General features: G+C 62.8%; 2 protein-coding genes across 3 annotated transcripts; one reads left to right on the forward strand and one right to left on the reverse strand.

The window, feature by feature from the left end:
* Positions 1–201: 201 nt before the first annotated feature.
* ZMYND19 (zinc finger MYND-type containing 19) lies at positions 202–8,011 on the reverse strand. The gene is made up of 6 exons (XM_081152330.1): positions 7,879–8,011; positions 6,642–6,701; positions 5,762–5,868; positions 5,063–5,203; positions 3,253–3,433; positions 202–3,096 (listed from the first exon to the last, which is right to left on the reverse strand). Exons 1-6 carry the CDS (start codon positions 7,927–7,929, stop codon positions 2,953–2,955), a joined length of 684 nt encoding a protein of 227 aa, XP_081008456.1. The 5' UTR covers positions 7,930–8,011; the 3' UTR covers positions 202–2,952.
* On the forward strand, positions 5,211–20,675 carry ARRDC1 (arrestin domain containing 1). 2 transcript variants are annotated; one of them, XM_081152328.1, is made up of 9 exons: positions 5,211–5,696; positions 6,466–6,616; positions 18,332–18,442; positions 18,860–18,910; positions 19,005–19,159; positions 19,383–19,565; positions 19,639–19,815; positions 19,887–20,325; positions 20,401–20,675. In XM_081152328.1, exons 1-9 carry the CDS (start codon positions 5,655–5,657, stop codon positions 20,463–20,465), a joined length of 1,374 nt encoding a protein of 457 aa, XP_081008454.1. In that variant the 5' UTR covers positions 5,211–5,654; the 3' UTR covers positions 20,466–20,675. The 2 variants fall into 2 exon arrangements, with proteins under 2 accessions (XP_081008454.1, XP_081008455.1); XM_081152329.1 differs by lacking the exons at positions 5,211–5,696; positions 6,466–6,616 and adding an exon at positions 13,243–13,405.
* Positions 20,676–21,925: the final 1,250 nt, after the last annotated feature.

Genomic DNA, 21,925 nt, shown 5'->3' on the forward strand with positions numbered 1-21,925 from the left:
TTGCGGAGGGCCTGGCCGTGCAGGGAGCAGGGCCCAGGGCCGGGGGCTGGGCCCCGCGCCCCTCCTTCCCCGACGCCCCCCGTGAGGCACGGGGCGCCGCGGTGCACGCAGAGCCGCCTGCTGGGGCAGCAGGGGAGGGCGCGGGGAAGAGCCGGCGGCCGTGGGGGCAGGGGTCCCCTGGCCACTTAGGTTTGGGACGTAGGGAAGGGACCCAGCGCGGCCACCATCGGACTTGGGAGACGAGGCGCCGCCCTGAGGAGGGACATTCGCGCCCCCGCCCAGCAGGAGCGGGGGAGACAAGCTGCGGACCTGCTATGGGCTGCACTGTGTCCCCAAAGGGAGACTAGTCCCACCGCACAACAGACCGCGACCTTTGGAGACAGGGTCTTGGCAGAGGTCATCCAGGTAAAATGAGGTCTTGGGGTGGGCCCGTGACTGCTGTCCTCATGAGTGGAATTTGGACTGTCGGGGACACTGACCCACAGAGGGAGGACAATGTGAAGACGGCCGGTAGGATTCAGCTACTGAGGAGAGAAGCCCGAGGCTGCCGGAGGCTGGAGGCCTGGGACACACCTTCCCGTAGGCCCCTGGGAGCTTGGCTGCCCAACACCTGCACTCGAGCCTTCCGGCCTCCAGAACCGAGACCACCACTGTTGTTTTGAGCCACCCAGTTGAGAATACTAGCTACAGCAGCTCCAGGAACCCGGGTGTGTGGAGACTGAAGCCCACGTGGACACCTGGGTATCCAGCCTGCAGTTCCAAAGCTGGGATATCGCTATGAATACAGACGTGAGCAGAGAGCTCAGATAGACAAGCAGAAAGGGCTGGTCATTCTGAAACGGCCGAACCACTCAGTCTGTACCTGGTACAGAGGAGGGTCAGGTCAGTAGCCTACACGCCACGCTCCCAAATGGTTAGAAGCAAGCCCCATAGAACCTTCTGAATGTTGAACCTCATAGACGCTCTCAGATGTATGGCTACAGAGATCAAGTGGTACCAGGGAGAGGACCAGGGACTCAAGCGGTACCAGGTAGAGGACCAGGGACACAAGCGGTACCAGGGAGAGGACCAGGGACACAAGCGGATAGAAAGCCTATGGACCCAGCAGCAGCTTCACAACAGCAACCGCTCCAGGGGTCGTGGCGGTAACGTGAGCAAAGGGGTCAACTCAAGACCCAAGGCCACATTCCCAGCTCCAGCCCAGACTGGACATGTGGGCATAGCTCAATGAGATATGAGACGGCCACCTACTGTGGCTCCAGCTCCCGTCAGCCACAGTAGGCAGCGATCCGCAGGTCAAGGCTATCCCAGAAGAGCCACGGGACACCGCAGAAAGCAACCAAATGTCAGGACCCAGCATGGCACGGAGGTCAGCTGAGACCCTGGACGTTTCCCTTCCAATGTAATTTTCTGATGAATGGCCAACTGCAGAACGACGTGTGTTGGTCAGGGGACATAGACAGGCTGGAGCGCCAACGTGGCTACTCCCCAAAGGACAGAACCCACAGCCTGCAGCCTGGTGCCTCCTTGTCACAGGCGCCTGTTTGAAAGCAGATTACCAAGCACTCGGGGCCCATGCCTGGAAGACCACCTGTAATAAGCTCCTGCCTCAACTGTCCCAGCCAGAGCTGGCCTCTGCAAGCAGGAGTTACCCCAGCCCTGGGCATGTCCTGAGAGTTCAAGCCAGATGTCTATAGGGACAACTGTCTCTCAGGATCACACATATCTCCTTCCCTAATAGCTCTGAGCTTGTTATCACTTAGCCCAGGGTCTGGAGGGACCTGGAGACCTCCTGTACGCAGCAAAACTGTCTCTGACCTAGAAAATATGCCACACCCAACCTGCAGCGGCAAAGGGGAGCTTCTCGGCAAAAACAAGTGTGGGGGGGCATATGGACTCCTCTCCCCCTCAGAAAACCCCTCCTTCGGGGTCAAGACTGAGCCATCCTATTCCCTATGCCGTCACCTGCTTCCAAGTTGTTCTCCAGGACACTAAGCAGGCAAAAGATGCTACTGGAAACTGGGCTCACTGACTAAAAGCCACCAAGGGGCTGTCCCGGTCAGGGAGAGCAGTGAGCATGCACAGCCATCCTGGAAGATGGCAGAAGAGCTGCAAGAAGGCAAGTGTAGCAGGACCCACACTTGCTAGTGTAGCTGGGGCCAGCCTGACAGCCAGGGTGGCTGTGCAGTGCACTGCCGGGTGCACGGAGGCTGCCCAGCGCCCAGACACCCGTGGCTCCAGGGAGGGAGGAGGCCCAGTCAGTGGTGGAGAGCAGAGCTCAGGAATCCTGGCTGCAATCCATGGGCAAGGCCTCGGCAGACCTGCGGGGCAGAGGCCCCATGGAGCTCCCAGCCCTCAGCAGTGTCCAGTGAGAACATCCCAGAGCTGAGCTGAGGTCAGTGGCCAGCCGACTCGGCCACAGGACAGGAACGGTCTGGGCCACACTCTGGAGCAGCCCAGGACTGAGGCAGCAACCCCACAGCCCAGGAGCCCGGTGGACTCGGAAACACACTCAGCAGTGAGAGAGGGGCACAGAGCAGCGGATGCGGGGTGACGGCCCTTTACTTTCCCTGTAGATGCCACGCCCAGCGGCCACGCTCCCAGGCAGCGGCTCCTGCTCCATGACAGTCTGAGACATGTGGCCTGACCATCTGCTGTCTGAGGATTACAGCAAATGACTCTATTTGTGATTTCTAACCCTCCCACTGCCTCCCCCCAAAAAAACTGTACATGAGTTTACAAACATATTAACATATAAATAACGAGAAGCATCCTGACGGGAGCCTCCCCAGCTGTCTCTACTCGAGGGGGCACATCCAGGGCAGCGCTGTGCCACAGTACAAAGCGCCTGTGAGGGGGCCTCCGCCGCCCGCTCGGCGCTGGCTTCTGCACCGCCAGGCTCAACCGCCAGCGAGTCCGCGGTGTCCAAGGAAGGCCTGGAGCTGCGCCCGGTCATCGCTCTGGCTCGAGCTCGTGCTGGAAGGGGCGCCGCTTCTCCCGACAGTGCTTCTTGTGGGCGGGCCAGTCCTTCTGCTGGCACTGGGAGCCGCAGTACCGGGCCACCTGGCAGCGCCCACAGATGTTGAACTCCCGGAGCTGAAAGGACAGAGGATGGGAGGTTTCTCGGTCACTCAGAGACACTGCATGTCCAGACCAGGAAGGACCCATGACCCCAGCCCCGTGGCCAGACAGGCGCCAAGGGGTGCGCAGGGACGCGGGGAGTGGAGCGGGTGGTGCCTGCCGCAGCCGTACCTGCTTCTCGATCATGGTGCAGGGGGGGTAGTGGCACTCGTAGTAGGTGCAGGAGTTCTCCTCCTCCTCCACCACGTCCCCGTTGGCATTGTAGTACCGCGTCACATTCAGCACGGGGAACTGCTCCTCGATGGGGTCTGTGGGGAGCTGCTGGATCGCCAGCCAGTATAAGCTTTGCTCCCTGGAGGAGAGGAGGGACCAGCTCAGGGCACAGCTGACAATGGTCAGACTCCAGGATGGACAAGCTGTTTCCTCTTGCTCAGGAGACCCCCACCCCCATTTGTTGTGGCAGCTGGACTTTTCTTTGCCCCACGTGCACTGTGTGGCTTATCTCTATGGGACATCAGGGATTTAGCACACCCTGTCTTCCCACTGAAAGGTGCAGAGCAGGGCTGTCTCCCCACACCTGGGACCGACTGCAGGCACAGGGACCATGCAGTCTCAGTCTGAGTCCCAGCACCCAGCCAAGCCCAGGCCACCTGAGCAAGACCAGGCAGCCCCTCATCCCTGCTTATGGCCTCAGCAGCGCCTGCTTCTGCCGCTGGTTGGTCCTCCCGCCTTCGATGCTGTGAGCTGCTCCACATCTTTCTAAAATACCTGTCTGTGTGAGTACACAGTGGGGCCGAATTAAAGAATTCCACCTGACACTAGAGCTGAGCCAGGTACGCTACCAGGTGTCACCGTGAGCTCAGGTGGGTGGGGCGTAGGTGGGGCAGCCAGCAGCCCACCCTGGAGCTAAGAGCAGGTTAACCACGCCCTCAACCTGCCCACCCTCCAGGGGCCAGGTCCGCAGGGACTTGGGTAAAAGAGGGAAGGGTCACCCTCACCTAACACCATATACAAAATTTACCTCAAAATGAACCAAGGACCCAAACTTAAGACCTTGAACAAAAGGTCTCTCAGAAGAACCAAAGCTGCACTACCCTGGACTTGGCAATGAATTCTTGGAAACGACACCAAAGGCACAGGTGACAGACGAACAGACAGACATGCTGGACTTTACAAAACAAAAAATTTTGTGCATCAAAAGACACTATCTAGAGTAAAAAGGCAACAACACTCTAACCAACCCAGCTACCTGGCCAGGGCTTTGTCGCTTTCAACCAAAGATCTAGGAGGGTAACCATCATAAAAGGGTCAGTTTCTCTCAAGAACAGCAAATTTTAGGGCCATAGTCTAACATTATGGAGAACCCAGAGGCTTGGCCCCCAGCGCTGTCCCTCTCATCCTGAAAAGCCTGGTGGGAAGTCACAGTGTGCAGGACCTCTAAAGAGCCACAGCGTCAGCTGAGTGTAGCCTCCTGAGAGCCTGGGGCCCACCCCCTCCCCACCAACCAGGCTTGGCCTCTGAATCCTGCCGTCCACCTCCGCTGCTCAGGGCTCTGACAAGTCCCTGAGGATGACAACGCAATAGTCCACCCAGTGTGCACCCAAGATCCCGGGAAACACTGACCAACCTCACTGACATCTGGCTGCTGGAGTCACCACCAAGAACATTAGGATAGGCGGCCCAGAGGCCTCATGACACGCACAGTACCCCAGGAAGCCCCTCTGAGCCCATAATGCACGTGCGGCCAGGTGTCCAGCCCAGACAACCCTTCTCCCAACAGAGCCACTCAGCAGAAAACCCACCTGATCAAAAGATAATCATCAGGATCTTAACCCGCCTCCAGGAAAAAGAGGACCCCACACTTCAGGGGAAAGTAACCAAGGTCCCCAAACCACAAAAGCATCAGGGCAGAGCAGAGGTGTGGGCCCTTCCTGGTAAGGAGAGCCCAGAGGAGGCCATGACCAGGCTCAAGAAGACCCACCTTTGTTTGCTGGAGGTCTCCTCAGCTTTGGGCCACCAGCCCCAGGGCACCAGCTGCAGGTTGTCTAGGCGATTGTCCACAGTCACAGCATTGAGATGCACTACCTGAAACCCGGGGGCGATGCCTCCCCTATGCCGCTCCCTAGGAAACAGACAACTCTCTCGACCCACCTCCCAGACCATCCCAACATTTCAGCTACATGATCTGAACTGGCCCCTCGTCACAATGAAGGGGACCCACCAGGAGCAAAGATGCCCAGAGGATCCAAGGGTGTCCATCCACAGCCCAAACAGGACCAACCACACTGATGGTTCAGCCCAGGGACTGAAGAGCTAGGCTGCAGGGAGCCAAACCCTGCAACACAACCTAGAAAATGCTCTATCTGAGAGGTCCCACTGTGCACCCCAAGGACAGCAGTCCCTTCCCCACATCCCACTTACAGGCTCAGCAAGAGCCTGGCTGGGACCAGACCCCGCTCTCCCCAGGGAGGCTGTGTCCCCCTCAGTGAGCAGCAGAACAGAAAGAGCACTTGGCCTGGAGACCTAGGCTGCCCTGCTGGTGCCACAACCCACAGCCACCACTCTTAGTGGCAATGGCACAAAAGTACGAGGATGGGAGGCTGCCCTGGCTCCAGGTATCCCATGTATACCAGGCTCAGGCAGGGCCCAGTGGGAGAGCAAGCAGCACATAAATACCCACCAGAGCAGCTCGTGAAGAAGCCTTCCGGAGCCCCTTCCTCGATTCTTGTCGAAAGCATATGCAAATATCTTAGCACCATTTCCATCTGCGTCTACTTCCATCCGGGCCTGAGAAGGAACGACATACAGGTCTATTAAAAAGCCTCCAATTCTCAGCAACAGTTCAAATACCTCTTAGGAAAATCGAGTGAAATGAATGAGCTAGAGGGACAGAGACAGGGCCAGGCCTGTTCCTGGGACCCTGGGGGTCTGTAAAGGCTCCCGGACACATGGCACGAGAAGCCAGTCATGTCCCAAGGTTCTGCATTTGAGCAAGAGACACTCACGAGCCACTCTGCACAGTACTGTGGGCATAGAGAAATAAACTTCCCTCCCCTTAAAGAAGCCCACAATCCAGTGAGAAAGAGAAACCCTGTACAAGAAACCACTGTAGGAACGTGAAGGGCTGAGATGAGTGTGCTGGGCCTTCTCCTGGAGGGTTTTCAAAAGGGAGGAGCGGTGGTGAGGCCTGGGGCATGAACAGAAAGCTGGCCAAGTAGAGGCAGTGGAAGGCAGGGGCGCTCAGGAAGATGGGAGGAGAGCACTGGGCACCAGGAGGGACAGGGCTCAGGCCAGCAAAAAGGTGGGGTGGACAGTCTCCTAAGGAACCAGGGCTTGTCCAGTTGAATTCAGTCACAAACATGACATGACTGGCCTCTTTTCCAGGATCGCAGCAACCAGGGCGGCCGTCGGGAAGGACCAGCGTCACAGAGGCAGCACTGGGACCTGAGTTCTGAATGGAGCTGCACAGGCCCTCACATCCCGGGGAAGGAAACCACCCCTCACGACCCTCCCCAGCACTGGACCTGGAAAGCAGGTGAGCAAAGGGAGGCCACCCTTACCTCGAAGGAGTATCCCTCCACCAGCGGGATGTCCTGCTCGTCTATCAGGGTGTACTTGGTCTACAAATCAACCACATTCCAAAAGTTACATTTGGGATCCGGTAAGGTACTGGGAATGGGCAGGAACGGCCCCTTCCGAGTAAGAGATCAGCAGGCGAGGGGCCTGGGCAGTCTACCACAAAGACGCAGGTAGCTAGCCGTGCCAAAGCTGGCCACTGCCCACCCCAGACGGTACCAGAGGAGCAGGTATGCGGCTGCACTTCCCATCCGCAGGCGGCTAAGCGCAAGAGCTGCCACCAGCTGCCCAGCCTCTGCTCCCTGCGTTTCAACTCCAGTAAACCTCCTCCAACTGGTGGTTCACTGGAGCAGAGGGAGGGGCGGGACTGAGGCAGGATGTCCAGAAGGTTTCAATTAGTGTCTATTTCTTAAGCAGGGTAGTCGGTACCCAGCTGCCCCACTGAATTGTCCTTTTCAGCTTTTTGTTCCAAGTGAGATGTTTGAAGGATGGCACTACAGCAACCAGTCACTAAGTTAGAGGGGGGTCTCGGAGCTGACGGGAGCCCACCCTTCCCTAGTCCGCTAGTTAGGAAGCCGCATCGCGTCGCTCTTGCAGGATGGGCAGGAAACGGCCCCCAAGGGGCCGGTCTCACTCTCGCCTGGAAAGCTGTTTTCTAGGATCTGAATCCGCTTTACCTTCATCTGACTGCCTCTGCTCCTCTCTCCCACCCGAAGCTTCCGCCGCTGGCGATGGGAACAGGGTTCCCATCCCGGGTAAGGTCTGTGGCTGGTGCCGCTGCGCGCCGGCCGGCTCCTGGAAACAGCCAAGCCTCAATGCCCACAGGTGCTGGGCACCCCAGCCTCGAACACGCGGAGGGCGGGGCGGGTCAGGGAGAGAAGCAGAGGGAGGCCGGCTCGGGCGAGGCCGCCGCTGGCAGCGTGAAACCTGGCGAAGCTCCCCCGGGGCCCGCGGGCGCGGGGCGGCGTGCACACCCCGGCCCCGACGAGGAGCGAGCGCGCCGCGTCGGGGGGCGCTGCGGCCCCCGCGCCAGGTGCAGCCGGCCGCCCCCCCTCCCGGCCGCGGCGCACCGCGGGAGCCCCAGGCCGCGGCCCCGGAGGGCTGCCCGCGGGGACACGCCGCCGGCCCGCCACCCGCACAACCGCCGGGCCTGCGCCCCGGGCCGGGCCCCGCGCCCCGGCGCCGCGCCCACCGGCCCAGCCCCAGCCCCGCGCCGCTCACCTTCCCGGCCACCCGGCCGAGCCGCACGATGCCCAATTTGAAGTCGGTCATGGCCAGGCCTGCGCTCGGCCGGCGGCGCCGCCGCTCCCTCGGGAGGCGCGGGGCCGGGGCGGGGCCGCGGCGCGCCGGGCGAGCCGGGCGGGCGGGCGGGCGGGGGTCGGGGCCGGGCAGCCGGGCGGGACGAGGCTGGGCCGGGACCAGGCCGCCTCCGCCGCCGCCTCGCGCCCGCCGGACCTGCCACGCGCCGCCGCCGCCGCCGCGCGCACCACCGCGAGCCGAGCCGGGGGCGGGGCGCGGCGCGGACACACCCCCGCCCGCCGCCGCCCGGCCAATGGCGCGGCGCGCCCCGCACCAGCCGGCGCGCGCCGCCCCGCCGCGGCCAACGGGGAGCCGGCGGGTGCGCCTGCGCGCGGAGGAGCGGCGAGCGCGGGGGCGGGGCGCGGCGGGGGCGGGGCCTGCGCGGCCGGCCCGCGTGCGTCAGTTTCGCGGGAAGCTTTGTGCGGGCATTGGCTCTCGGGGCTCCCGGCCGCCGACCCCGCACCCCGCGCCCCGGGCCCGCGGCCCGGTCCCGGCTCTGCGCCCGGGGGCTGCCCGGGGGGCTCCGCGGGTTGGGGTCTGGTCGGGACTCGCTGCGGCCCCCGCGCAAAGGGTGGTGCGTCCGCAGGGCAGCGGGCAGGCTGCGGGCCGAGGACGGGCCCCGAGCTCCCGGAGCCGCGAAGCGAGGCTGGGGCCGCGCCTGCAGCGCGAGGGGAGAAGCGAGCGGAGCGCCCCCTGCGCGCCGGCCCCAGCGGCCGACCCCTCCCCGGGCTGCACCAGCCTCCCGGGGCTCAGGCTCCTTCCCCGAGGCGGGGCGAGGTCCGGGGCGTAGGGCAGCCTGGCCAGGGGCTCGGGGCCTGCTGTCCTCAGGGCGCCTGCCTAACACCCTCGCCTCCTGGCGGCCGCTCCAGCCTGGTTTCCACTCCCAGGACCCACTGCAACGGCTCGGCACCAGCGCACATAAATTTAAAGCCCCCACTCATATCCCAGGGAGGGAGGGAGGCGGAAAAAGCCCACGACAGGTGAGTTATGTGCAGGGTTAGAAAGCGATGAACGCCGTGGGGGGAACACGCAGATCAGCGCCAGAGGTTGGGGCCCTGGTGAAGGTGGTGAGCAGAGGGGCCTCTGACAAGTCAGCCTGAGCAGTGGAAGGAGAGGGCGCGAGTCACCGAGGCTCAGGGAAGAGCCGGCGCGAGATCCTGAACTGGGAACTGCTCTGACATGTTTCAGATGGAGGCGGCCGCCCGGCTGGTGTGGCTCAGTTGGTTGAGCGCCATCCCATGCACTAAGGGGTCCCCTGTTCGATTCCGGTCAGGGCACAGGCCCAGGTTGCTGCTTGCCCCAGTGGGCCGCATGCAGGAGGCAGCTGGTCAATGTGTCTGTCCCATGGATGTTTCTCTCTCCCTTCCTCTCTAAAATCAATGAAAACATTTAAAAAAGAAAACGGAAGTGGCCATTGTGACCAGACAAGTGCAGGAGGAGCAATGGGCTCTTGCAAGGACTTTGACTTTTAGGCTCAGAACGAAGTCAGCGCACAGAGACACCACCTCACACCCCTCGGCATGGTTATCATCAAGTCAAACGAGTGCTGGCGAGGATGTGGAGAAACGGGGCCCTCGGGCATTGTTGCTGGGATTGCAACGGCGTGCAACCGCTTCGTAAAACAGCGTCTTTTCCAGTTATCTGTTGGTGCATAACCACCCCAGAGCATCCTGGCTTAAAACAACTATTTCCTCATGGCTCTGAAACCCAGATTGGGCTCAGCTGGTTGGTTCTGCTGTTGGCTGGTGTGGTCAGTTGTCTCAAATTGTCACCAATCAATTCCTTCTCTCCTTGTAAGTGTGTGATGCTCCACCAGTCGCTCTTGTGACTGTTTTTGGATGTATTTCACGTGGTAGAAAGTTCTGGGACTTCGGAGCCCAGGACTGAGGACTGGCAGCTTCACCTTCCTCCATCTTGGTGACCCGCCGCCAGGTAATCAGTCTCAGTATCTGGAGACCATCATGCCGTGCAAAACCCCACACTAGCCATGTAGAGAGGCCTCGTGGGAGATACCTGACCAGTATGTCACCTTACCATACTTGGGCTATCCCGGCCACTCCAGTGGAGGCATCAGACATGGATGTGAAAAAGACGTCTTCCGTGTTCCGTTCTCAGCAGATACCACCCAGAGCAGAACCTCCAGCTGAGTGCGGCCTAGTTGTCACAATAAGTAATAAACTGGGGTGGTTTGTTCTGCAGCAGTAGCCAGCTGACCCAGGCAGGGCCACTCAGCCACAGTCCCTGGGTGTGATCGAGGCAGGAAGTCTGAGCCAGCGTCACATGTCCAGGCAATCTCTCAGAGATTTCTCCAATCAGGTAACCAGAAATTTTTACATGGCAGCTAGGAAACCCAAGAACGAAATCAGCAGCTGCTGGGCCTCCTGAGACCCTGCAACTGATATGGCATCTCTCGTCATAGCACTGCCAGTCAAAGCAAGTCACAGGGCCAGCCCAGATTCCATGCGAGGGGATGGTACCCACTTTTTTTTTTTTTTTTTTTAAGTATGTCTTTATTGATTTCACAGAGAGGAAAGGAAAGAGAGAAACATCAATGATGAGTCATTGATTGGATGCCTCCTGCATGCCCCCTACTGGGGATGGAGCCTGCAACCCCTGACCGGGAATCAAACCAGGATTTCCTGGATCATAGGTCGATGCTCAATCGCTGAGCCATGCCAGCCGGCGGAACCCACCTTCTGATGGGAGAAACAGTGCAAATGTAAAGGATGGGAGAAAGGGTTGGCAGACATCTCTGCAGACAAACTAACAAAGCCACTGGAGGGAGCTGTTGAAGTCGGCTGGAGTTCCTGGAGGAGAGGAGTCATGGGAAGGAGAGATGTACTGACAGTGTTATTTTATTTTCTTATTTATGATGCTTTGACATCTGGGGAGCCTTGTTGGCTTGGGAGAAACTGCCCCTCCCAGGGCTAATTCCTAGAGACAGCAAACAATTTCTGAGACCATACCTTTCACATGCAAACCAACCAATCCAGAGCCCACACTCCCAAACACCTCCTTTATCTAACTCATGCACCGAGCTAGTATTTCTCTGCCTCAATCACCCCAGGGCCAGGTACTGGACAGCTAGAGACCACCCCTATAGCCCAGAGCCCACTGAGATTATTCACACTATCCAATCCTAAGCACACTCACACTTGACTCTGCTGACTCACTCATTCCTTCCCACAAAAAACACCAGGGCTCTGGGCCGACCAGCCCTGGCACTTCCCCATGTGGTGGTGTGGTGTGGCTGCCCCTGCTCCTGGGTAAGTACTAAACTCTTCCTTCAAGCAGTTGTCTCTTTGTCTGTCACCTCACCCGATTAAAACAAATCCTGAGTACCTTTTAAGATAGAGGCCAGAAGGTTGGAAGGATCACCTATGTGAATGTTGAAGTCACTAAGAATTCCTGCAGACTGGTACTAGAGGGATGAAAATCACCAGCAGCTGAAACCACCAAGAATTAAGGGGGACTGGCCTGGCCTTGAAGATGAGAGCAGCCTGGAGGGTGGCGGGTTCCTATTCTGAGAACATGAGTGAAAGCTGGGAGCTTTTAAGGTGACGGGGAAGTGGTCTGGAAGTGGGCATAGGGATCCAGAGGGCACCCACCCTACCTCCAGGCCCAGGGCTACAGGAGCCGTGTGAAAATGAACATCTGTACTGGAGAGGCCCCCGGAAAACCCGGGGCCGGGATGCAAGAGGAGAGGAACGCTGAGAGAAAGGAGGTCAGGGCATTGTGAGGCACCAGTCTGGTGGCAGATGTGAGGGCAGGGCAGCAGTTTCCAGAACAGGGGACGGGTGGGTGATGGGGTCGGAATAAAGGCCGTGCAGGGCCAAATGGAGTCCCATTGTGGGAGACAGAGGCTGACCCGGGATAAAGACCACCCACTTCCCGTCCTCATTTGTTCCATGTCAGCAGCAGCCAACACACCTCTCGCCCTCCTTCCTGAAACACTACATTTGGCACTTTGGGATGCCCACAATCCTCCCCCTCCCCTGGGCACCCTGAACTCCTTGTTCAGGGATCCCCTCATCTGCACAGCCCTGACAGCGTGGTCAGCCAGACGCTCCCTCTGGGGTACCTGCAGGGCCCCCAGCCGCTCCCTCTCCTGACCTGGCCCAGCGGGACCCTGCCGGCCTGTAAGTCCCCTCTCCTTTCGCTGGAAGGCGACGTTAGGTTTCTGCGGTTTTCACCCCAAACTCCAATGTCACCCGTGCCCTGACTTGCGTTACCATCTTTACACACAAGCTTGTAACAAATCTTTAGTTCTTCGTCTCCCCCAAACTCATGCACGGCAGTCCCAATGGGCATCTCAGACTGAGGGTCATGAATTTCTCCCACACCCCAAACAACTTCTATCTAGACCGGTTTTCTCCACCAGAAACTGTCACCCCATTAACCCAGCTGTTCTGGAGAAGGTCCCCGCGCCCCCTCGACGCCCTCCTCCAGGCACCCCCTACTGAACCAGCAGCGGGCGCCCAGCCGCGCCTCGGAGCTGGCACGGCCCCCGCGTGCCCCGCCCCCGCCGCGATTCACCCTCCGCGAAGCCGCCTTTCAAAGACGGTCCACCGGGCACGTCCCTCGGCGCCCGGGGGCACGCGGCCCCCGCCCCCCGCAGCCTCCGCCCCGCACCCGCGCACTCGGGGCTCGGGGACCCCACCCGAGCCCCAGGAGCGCCGCGCACGCCGCCGGCGCCCGCGCCCTGACGTCCTTCCGCCGAGTGACGCGGGGCGCAGCGGCCGCCCCTCCCGGAGCCCGCCGCGCCCCCAGCGCCGCCCCGGCCCGGGCCACGGCCCCGCCCCTCGGCAGGTGAGCTGGCCGCTCTCCCGGGCAGTGGCGGTGCCCGTGCGCCAGGCCCCCCCTGCGGGCCGGGGCGGGGCTTGGGGCAGACCGGGCGGGGTTGGGGACGCGCGGGAGACCCGGGGACGCGGCCGAGAGAACCGCCCGGGGTCAAGGGGCGTGGCCGACTTGGAGGTGGGCCAGCGGGGGCGTGGCCGACGAAAGGGGGCGTGGCCGATGGAAGGGGGCGTGGCGTGGTCGGCGGGGCGGGGGCTGGAGGCGTGGCCGGGGGCCAGCTGGGCAGGCGGGAGGCGCGGTCGAGGGCGTGTCGGGGGGGCTGGGGCGTGGCCGGCTGGGGGCCGGGCCTGCGGGGGCGTGGCGGGGCAGGGGCGTGGCCGGGTTGGGGGCCGGGCCGGCGGGGGCGTGGCGGGCAGTGGGGGCGTGGCGGGGGCGGGGCCGAGGGCGGGCCGGCCGGTGCGGCGTCCGGGGCGCAGCGGGCCGGCGGGCGGGCGGGGGCAGCAGTGAGCGCGGTCCGGCCGGCGGGCGGGCGGCATGGGGCGGGTGCAGCTCTTCGAGATCCGCCTGAGCCACGGCCGCATCGTCTACAGCCCGGGGGAGCCGCTGGCGGGCGCCGTGCACGTGTGCCTGGGGGCGCCTCTGCCCTTCCGAGGTGGGCGCGGGGTCGCCGCGGGCGGGCGGGCGGGGCGCAGGTGGCCGCGCTCGCACCTGCGGCGGGGCCCGGGCTCCCGGAAGCGGCTGCCGGGGGCGCCGAGCCTGGTTCGGCCCCCTCGCCCCTCCTGCCGGCCCGGGGCTCGCGGGGGCTCCGCTCGGGGCCCCCGGGTGCGGGCAGTGCAGGGGGCGCCGGCGGGGCGGTGCAGACCCTCCCGGGGGGGAGGCCGGGCGGGCGTCCCGCTGGTGGCCGTCCCGTGCTCTCCGCCTCGGGGTCGGGGGTTAAAGCCTGTCCGCCCCGGCGAAGCCCACTGACCGGGGCACGTGCGCGGCTCCGACCTGCGGGTCGGGCCTCCGGGGCGCTGCGCTCCGCACCTGCTGGGCCTTCGCCTGGGGTCTGGCTTTCTCTCCCGCACCCGGGCCTGGCGCAGGCCCTCCCTCCTCGCCGACGGCCGGGGCGCGGCTGCGGTGCCCCGCAGGGCCCACCGGGCGCTGCCTGCCTCCAGCGCGGCTGGGGGCTGGGGGCTGGGGGTTTCTTGCGTGCCCAGGCCCCCGGCCCAGCTGGCGTCCGGGAACTGAACCTGAGCCCTCCCGGCCTGTCCCTCTGCCGGCGCCCACATCTGGGGCTCCGGGACTGGGGATCAGGTTGCCGCGGCGCCCTTGCTCGGGCTCTCCACGGGGCTGGTCTCGGCTCCTGTCGCCGAGGTGTAGACAGGGACCTGGGCGGGTCCTCAGGGCCCGACCCTCAGGGCTGGGGGGTTGGGTGGTAAAGGCACAGCACAGGGATCCCTGGCTCTGAGTGCAAGGTTGGGTGGTGTGTCCCTGCCGGGGTGCTCCTCCACCTTGGGGTGCTTGGTTGGCCAAAACCGCAGCTGCCGGGGCTTCCCTGTGGACTTTGACCCTTGTGGTTGACAGCTCAGCACTTCTGGTCCCCACTGAGGACTGAGAGCCACTGTCCCCTAACTGCCCCGCCATGCCACAGTGCGAGGCTACAGGGACCTAAGGAGCGGCTGGGTGGAGGTGCCTCTCCTTAGGTGTTTGGCCGTGTGGAGCCTCCTCCCCACGACAAGGTCACCTCCTTTCTTGTCTCCCCAGTTGGAGTTTGGGTTTGGGTGGGAGTAGGTGTGGTAGGGGGCACAGCAGGGACAGTGCAGTTATTCCCTGGGGCACAAGCGAGAGGTGACAAGTGCGATGGGGCTAGGAGGTTCCTGGCTGACGGGAGGGTGCCGTGCGGGGCCACAGGAAGGAGGGGCAGCCTCGAGGCAGGGGGGACAGACAGACATCACAGAGGCCCTGCGCCGAGCTCATTGTCTGGCTTGTCCACCCTGTCACCCTCCTGTAGCTGGGGCCCAGGGCAAGCAGGCCATTGGTGACCATAGTGAAGGCTGTGGGTGAATGGTCCGGCCTGGACAGAGCCCCCAGCCTTCATGCGGCAGGTGGGCTGTGGGTGAATGGACAGCTGGGCCACAGAATGCCGAGGGAGCGGCCGCTGATGGTCCCAGCTGTAAAAGCGCTGGCCCCTGAGTAGGAGAGGACAAGGTGGGGGAATGGGCGGGGGGCCGATGGGCCACCGACTGCAGGCCAGAGAGGGTTCGGTTCAGGTTGCCCCTGGGAGCAGAGGGAACGTGGGTGCCCTCGACGCTCTGGGGCTTCCTCCAAGGCCTGCCTGGGTGTGGGAAGGGAAAGGTCGTGGTTCTTTTTCTTTCTTTCATTCAAAAGATACTTGTTGAACTCCTGGTACCAGCCAGTGATGCAATGGGGAGGTCCTCTGTCCCTGAGAAGGACACAGGAAGGGACAGCAGCCAACCCCCAGCTCCCTGAGCTCTCGTCACAGGCCGGACACCGTCGTCCCCACTCCCAGTGGCTCAACTCTGAGTCCTCCTAGCAGCCCTGGGAGGTGGGCGCTGTCATTCTCGTGTGAGAGCTTTGGAGCCGGGGCAGAGAGAAGGAGCTCGTGGGCTAGAGTGTTAGTGAAAGACGGTGACAAAGGCCAGGCTGGCCGCTCCAGGTGCGTGGGAGCCGGCGGGGGGTGGGAGACCCGTGGGACCAGGTGAGGAATGGGCAGAAGGCTTCGTGGTCGGACTGCAGGTGTGCAAGCGAGGGGACTGCTGGACAGGTGGAAGTGCTGGCTCGAGAGGAAGGTTCCAGAAGCCACTCTGGAGCACGAGCCACGTGGTGGTTTTCTGTAGGGAACCAGAGCAGCCCCAAACGTCCAAACACGGATACCCGTCAGTTCAGTGCCTTACATCCTGGCACTGGTGCAACGGAACAGTTTCAGACCTCGGTGGTACAGCAGAGGCTCTGCAGCCCACACTTGGTGCTGAACGGTGGGGGCCGCACCTTGCCGGACACACCTGCCCCATCCTGCGCCATGGGCACGGGCGCTGGGGCGACGGCCATGCTCTCCTGCAGGAGCAGATGTACCCCCGCCCCCACACGGGGCAGGACAGCCTGCTGTGTGCCCGGCCCCTACACAGAGGAGGGGGCGGACAGGAACAGGACGGTTTGACTCTAAGACAGTGACTAGAGGGGGCTCATCCAGTCAGGGTCCCCGAAGGGGCCTCCGTATGTGCGCAAAACAGGGCTCTTTGCCTGGCCAGAGTGACTCAGTGGTTGAGCATCGACCCATGCACCGTGAGGTTGCCGGTTCGATTCCCGGTCAGGGTACTTGCCCGGGTTTTGGCTCGATCCCTGGTGGTGTGTGTGCAGGAGGCAGCTGATCAATGTTTCTCTCACATCAATATTTTTCTCTCTCTCCCTCTCCCTCTCCCCCCACTCCCAAAATCAAAAAACAAACAAAAAAGGGACTCTTTGCACAGGCCTTGGGAAGGTCACAGAGCTTGGGCCCCTCTGGCGTCACCCCAGGGTCCAGGGGTTTGATACTGTTTATTTTCTCGGGGTCAGGTGCCCCCACAGCTCATTCACCTGAACCCCGGGGGCCAGGTCTGGGCTGGGTGGGTGAGTCTTAGCCACCACGCTCTTCTTGGACACGTGGGCTGTGCTTTGTTGTTATGAGCAGTGGTGCCCAGCGCTCCTGGGTGAGTAGTGTGAGGCTCTGAGAACTGCTGGGTCCCCTGGTATGTGCCCATCCTGCCCAGTGCTTCTCCACCGTGTCAGCTTGCATTTGGTTACTCTAAGGGAGTGTCCGTTTCCCACCTCCTCTCAACACATCAAAATGTTTAATATTTGCCCGTCTGATGGGTTCCTATGGTAAGTCCTCTGAGTTTCCCTGACTTCTAGTGAGGCGGACATCTACTCCTGGTATCTAAGGAGCTAGCCCCTGAGGAACAAATCATCCCTGAACTAAGTGGTTTAACACAACCATGTTCTAGTTGTGGGTGGGAATTCGGACAGAGGTGGGCAGGGCAATTCTTCAGCTCTGTGTGCCAGCCACTGGGGTCACTGGGCAGTGCTTGGCTGGAACCGAGCCAGTCTGGGGACCACTGCACCCCTTCTGGCATAGTCTGTTGATCCCAGCACCCCCAGGGCAGCCAGATTCAAGGGGGGCCGCACCCTCTCCACTGGGAGGGTTAAAGCAGGGTGTCTTTTCCTTGGGTCACAGCCGCCTTTCCCCTCCTCTGCCCCTGCCTGGTTGCTCTTGGGCCATGTGGATCTGTAGGAGCCCTGGTGTCCCAGATTTCAGGGTGGGAACGCTTCCAGGTCTAGACCCAGGAGAGACCAGCTGACAGAGGATGGGTTAGAAAGCAGGGCTGAGGTCCTGGAGGTAAGGCTGGGGTGGCACAGAGGCCAAAGGTTGGTCACCGGCAGTGCTGATGGGGTGGGGGGCGAGCCAGTGTGGTGAAGGAAACTGTGTGCCCTGTGGGTGACCAACAGGAAGTCTGTCAGCAAGGTGGGACCAGCCTGGGGAGACTGTGGACACGGCTGGTATGGCTGACTCCTGGTCCTGGGCACTTGGAACACCAGGTCCTTCCTCCTGGGTGGCTCTGTCAGTAAGGTGTCACATTCTGAGTCACCTTTCCCTCACCTGACTGCCTATCAAGTCACGGGAGGAAGCGGGACTGGGCAGAGATGCTGAAGTCTTTGGCCTTGACTCAGCCCTATCATGAGAGGAGAGGTGGAGCGGCAGGGCCACCTGTCACTGAGCTGCTGCCCCTCTACCTCCTTGGGTCTCCCGCTGTGGTGACCAGCATCCCTGGGTCTGGATGTCCAGCCACGGCCTTCTGACCCTATTGGACTCTGAGCATATGTGTTTGACTGAGAAATTCAAGTTCCTGACCACAAAATGGGTGGCAACCTCTGCTGCCAATGGTTCCTGGTCTGGGCGCTTCCACTGGAGACTGGGGGAGAGGGCCCAGCCTTCTCTGGACGCAGACAATCAGCTCTCCTGGGCAGTACTGGCCCAGGAAGTCAGGGTGTCCCCACCCGCCATTGTGTCAGAATTGGGTACCCTCTCTGCTCAGGCGGGTCTGACCACATTCCTGCAGCGTGAGGGCTAGCAGTTAGCTTCCTGGAGCGTGAAGGGGTGCTTCCCAGTCTAACTTAACTTTCCCCGGAGGCAGCATGAAGGTGGGGTCAGAGGTCAACAGCCCCATAGGCCTCTGTTCTTCATGCTGTAGGGAGCTGGGTTTTCACAGGTCTGGTGGGCCCAGGCGTGGCTGGAGCCAAGGTTACCAAGTTGGGGTTGCACAGGGGTCCTCTGGGTGACCCTTAGGGCCCTCCTGGCTGCAGAACAGACGTCACTCTATGCCTCACCACCCTGCCTCCCTGTGAACAGCCCTGGATGGGGGATGGGCAGGAGCCGGCTTCTAAAAGGCAGCAAACCATTTACTGGCCTTCTCAGGCCCCAACTGGGTGGGGCTGCCTGGCACCTGGGTGCTGCCAGCCCTGCTTGAATCCCTGTGCTGGGGGCAGGGTGGGGCCCAGGCTGGCGGCTGCCTGGAGCTCACACTGGTCTTCCCTCTTGCAGCCATTCGGGTGAGCTGCACAGGCTCCTGCAGGGTCTCCAGCAAGGCCAACGATGCAGCGTGTGTGGCGGAGGAGGGCTACTTCAACAGTGCCCTGTCACTGGCGGACAAGGGTGAGTCTGTCCGGGAGCCTCTCTGTCCACTTCACCTTTCCATCTGCCTCTGGGAACGCTGTATTGGCCCACCCTCTCCCAGGGCTAGGCACCTTGATGGATTTCACTCCCTGGCAGGCTTTGGGCATCGCCCGATAGGGGCTGGGTGGCTGAAAGGGCCAGCTCTCCTGGATTTGGGTGGGCTTCAGCCCCTGGAACAGCTCTGAGCACCTGTTGTTCAAGCCAAGCTCTTGTGCCCCATCCTTTGCCCAGGCCATGCCCTGTGCTGCCGTGGTGCTGGGTACAGAGGCTGGGGATCCCAGCAGCCAGATGTAGTGTGGTCTGGGTGGCTGCAGTGCCTACTTCATCCTGGGCCCCGTGGAGTCACTCCGGGATCCTGAGGTGCCCTCTCCCCCACATCCCTTCCTGTCTCTGCAGGGAGCCTGCCGACTGGAGAGCACAACTTCCCCTTCCAGTTTCTGCTTCCTGGTGAGGCCCTGCCTGGCCAGGCCTGGTGGTGACAGTTGGCGGGGATGGGGGAGGTGAAGGGGCAGTTGGGTGCCAGTCTGCTCCTTCTCTCCAGCCACAGCACCCACGTCTTTCGAGGGCCCTTTTGGGAAGATCGTGTACCAGGTGCGGGCCACCATCGACACGCCACGGTTTTCCAAGGATCACCAGTGCAGCTGTCTGTTCTACATCTTGAGCCCCCTGAACCTGAACAGCATCCCAGACATCGAGGTGAGAATGGGCTGGTGGCCCCCTAGGTGGCCCCCACCTTCACCCAATGGCCTGTGTCCAGCCAAGGTTAGAGGGCCAGGGTCTGGAAGAACAGTGACCTCTCTGTCCTGAGCTGACTGCTTGTCCAAGGCTGGGGCATGGCAGGGCTGAATGGGCTTGTCCAGGGATCCAGCCTGCCCACACCACCAACCCCCTTCCCACCCTTTACCCTCCCCCCCCCCAGCAACCCAATGTGGCCTCCACCACCAAGAAGTTCTCCTACAAGCTGGTGAAGACGGGCAGCGTGGTCCTCACTGCCAGCACAGACCTCCGAGGCTACGTGGTGGGGCAGGTGCTGAGGCTGCAGGCTGACATCGAGAACCAGTCGGGCAAGGACACCAGCCCTGTGGTGGCCAGTCTGCTGCAGGTTGGAGTCCCCGTGGGATGGTGGGGAGGTAGGTAGCTTGCCTGCCTGGGCTTACAGGCTGGCCCTTTTCCAGAAAGTGTCCTATAAGGCCAAGCGCTGGATCTATGACGTGAGGACCATTGCGGATGTGGAGGGTGCCGGAGTCAAGGCCTGGAGGCGGACGCAGTGGCAAGAGCAGATCCTGGTGCCCCCGCTGCCCCAGTCGGTCCTTCCGGGCTGCAGCCTCATCCACGTGGACTACTACCTGCAGGTGCTGGAGTCGAGGGGCGACTGGGGGGAGTGGGCCCGGTGGCCTGGACCCTCACCATCCATCCCTCGCAGGTCTCCCTGAAGGCACCCGAAGCCTCCGTGACCCTCCCGGTCTTCATCGGCAGTATCGCTGTGAACCATGCTCCGCTGAGTCCCCTGCCAGGCCCCGGGCCACCTCCTGGGGCTGTGTCCTCTGTGGTGCCCTCTGCACCGCCCCAGGAGGAGGCTGAGGCTGTGGCTGTGGCCAGCCACCCCCCCTTCTCGGACCCTGTCTCCCTCTTCACCAAGAGCCACTCACCGCCTGTGCCACCTGCTGCCTTCGGTGTGGTGTCGGGCACCCCTGAACCCTGTCTTCAGGATGGCAGCCCCGCCTCCCGCCCTCTGCCCCCTGCCTTGTGCATCTCCACAGGTGCCACTGTGCCCTACTTCGCAGAGGGGTCCAGAGGGCCAGTGCCCACCGCCAGCACCTTGATCGCCCCCCCGGAGTACAGCTTGTGGGACCACCCCTATGGTGAGTGGGGGCCTGGGCCTGGGGCCCGGGTGGGCAGGCGCCAGGGGCCCCATGCAGACGTCACTCTCTCCGCAGAGGCCCCGCCGTCCTATGAACAGAGCTGCGGCGGGGCGGACCCGGGCCCGATCCCCGGCAGCTGACCCCGCACCGCCTCCTCGGGCTGGCCGACCTCTGCCGTGGGCCGGGCGCCCAGGGCCTCGTGCCTTTGCTCCCGGCCTGACCCGGCCCACTCAGGACTCACCGCGCCCGGCCGGCCCCCGCCTCTCCGGGCGGCCCCTGCGGGCCCCGCGGGCGGGCTCTCGGCGCTGGCCGCCCGGACGGACTCGTGTAAATAAAGCGTTTCGTTTGGACTCCTGGGCGCAGGCCGGCCTCTCGGGCGCCCTCCTGCGGCGACGGCGCGGGCCCGGCCTGGGGGCCCCTCCTAGGCCCCGCCCCCGGGCCAGGCCCCGCCCACTCTGGACGAGCCCCTCACTGGCCCCTCCCCCGGGCCAGGCCCCGCCCCGTCTCCCAGGCCACCTCCCCCTGGCCAGGCCCCGCCCACTCGACGGGCCCCTTACTGGCCCCGCCCCTTCTCCCAGGCCACCGCCCCCTGGCGCGGCCTCGCCTACGCCCCGCCCTCTCCCGGGCCCCAGCCCTTCGAGACCCGCCCCTCTGGGCACGAGCCCCTCCCGCTGCTCCCCCACCGGCGCGCCCCTCTAGGCCCCGTCCTTCCGGACACGCCCACCGACACCACGCCCCTTCCGGCGCTTCTCGAGGCCCCTCCCCCGGGCGCGCTTCCTCCTAAGCCCCGCCTCTTCCCTCCCGGGCTCGGCCCGCCCCTCGGGGCGCGCGCCTCCTGGGCCCGGAGCCCCTCCTTTTTCCGGGTGCCTCGGGCCGGATGCGGAGGGCCACGGAGACGGGGCTGGTCCGGAGCCGTGCGTGTCGGCTGGCTTGAACCCGGGACTGGAGCTGGCGCCCGGGCCCGCGGCACTGCCCAGGGATGCGTCCTGGGCGGGGTGTGGTGCCCGGAGCCCCGGCGCTCATCTAAAAGGGTTTCTGATGGGGGGAGCACCGCCCGTTCCACTCCGCACACGCCTGGGGCCTGCCCCTCCGGCGCCCATCCTCCCGGCAGCCCAGCTGGGGCCTTGCCCTTGCCCTTGGCCCCAGGCGTCGCGCTCCTGCTGGCTCGCTGCCGTCGGACGGACGCGGCTTCTGGCCTCGCGTCCACGTGGGAGCACACAGGCCGCTCCCGAGGCCCGCCATCAGGACTCAAGGAGCCCAGGAGCAAATAGAAAGCGAGGGTTTTGCAGAAATGTGTTTCCCAGAGGGGCATCCTGCTGACTTTCCAAGCCCTACCTGGCCGGTGATCCTGGAACAAACTGGGAAACACTGGAGGTGGGGTTAAGACTGGGTTCAAAATCCGGCTCTGCCATATGGTGAAGGGTGACCTTGGCTACAGGCCTGTTACCTTAACCTATAACAAGCTCATGGGACTACGAGGGGACAGACAGGTAGAGCCCCTGTCCCCCCAACATGACAGAACTGAATTTCTTGAACACTTTGCCGTCCAGGAGTGGGGGATTTGGGCCTGGCGATGTAGCTGTCATGCTCTAGTCCAGGC

This window comes from Miniopterus schreibersii, assembly GCF_964146895.1.
Source record: "Miniopterus schreibersii genome assembly, chromosome: 11".
In the NCBI taxonomy this organism is placed as follows: Eukaryota; Metazoa; Chordata; class Mammalia; order Chiroptera; family Miniopteridae; genus Miniopterus; species Miniopterus schreibersii.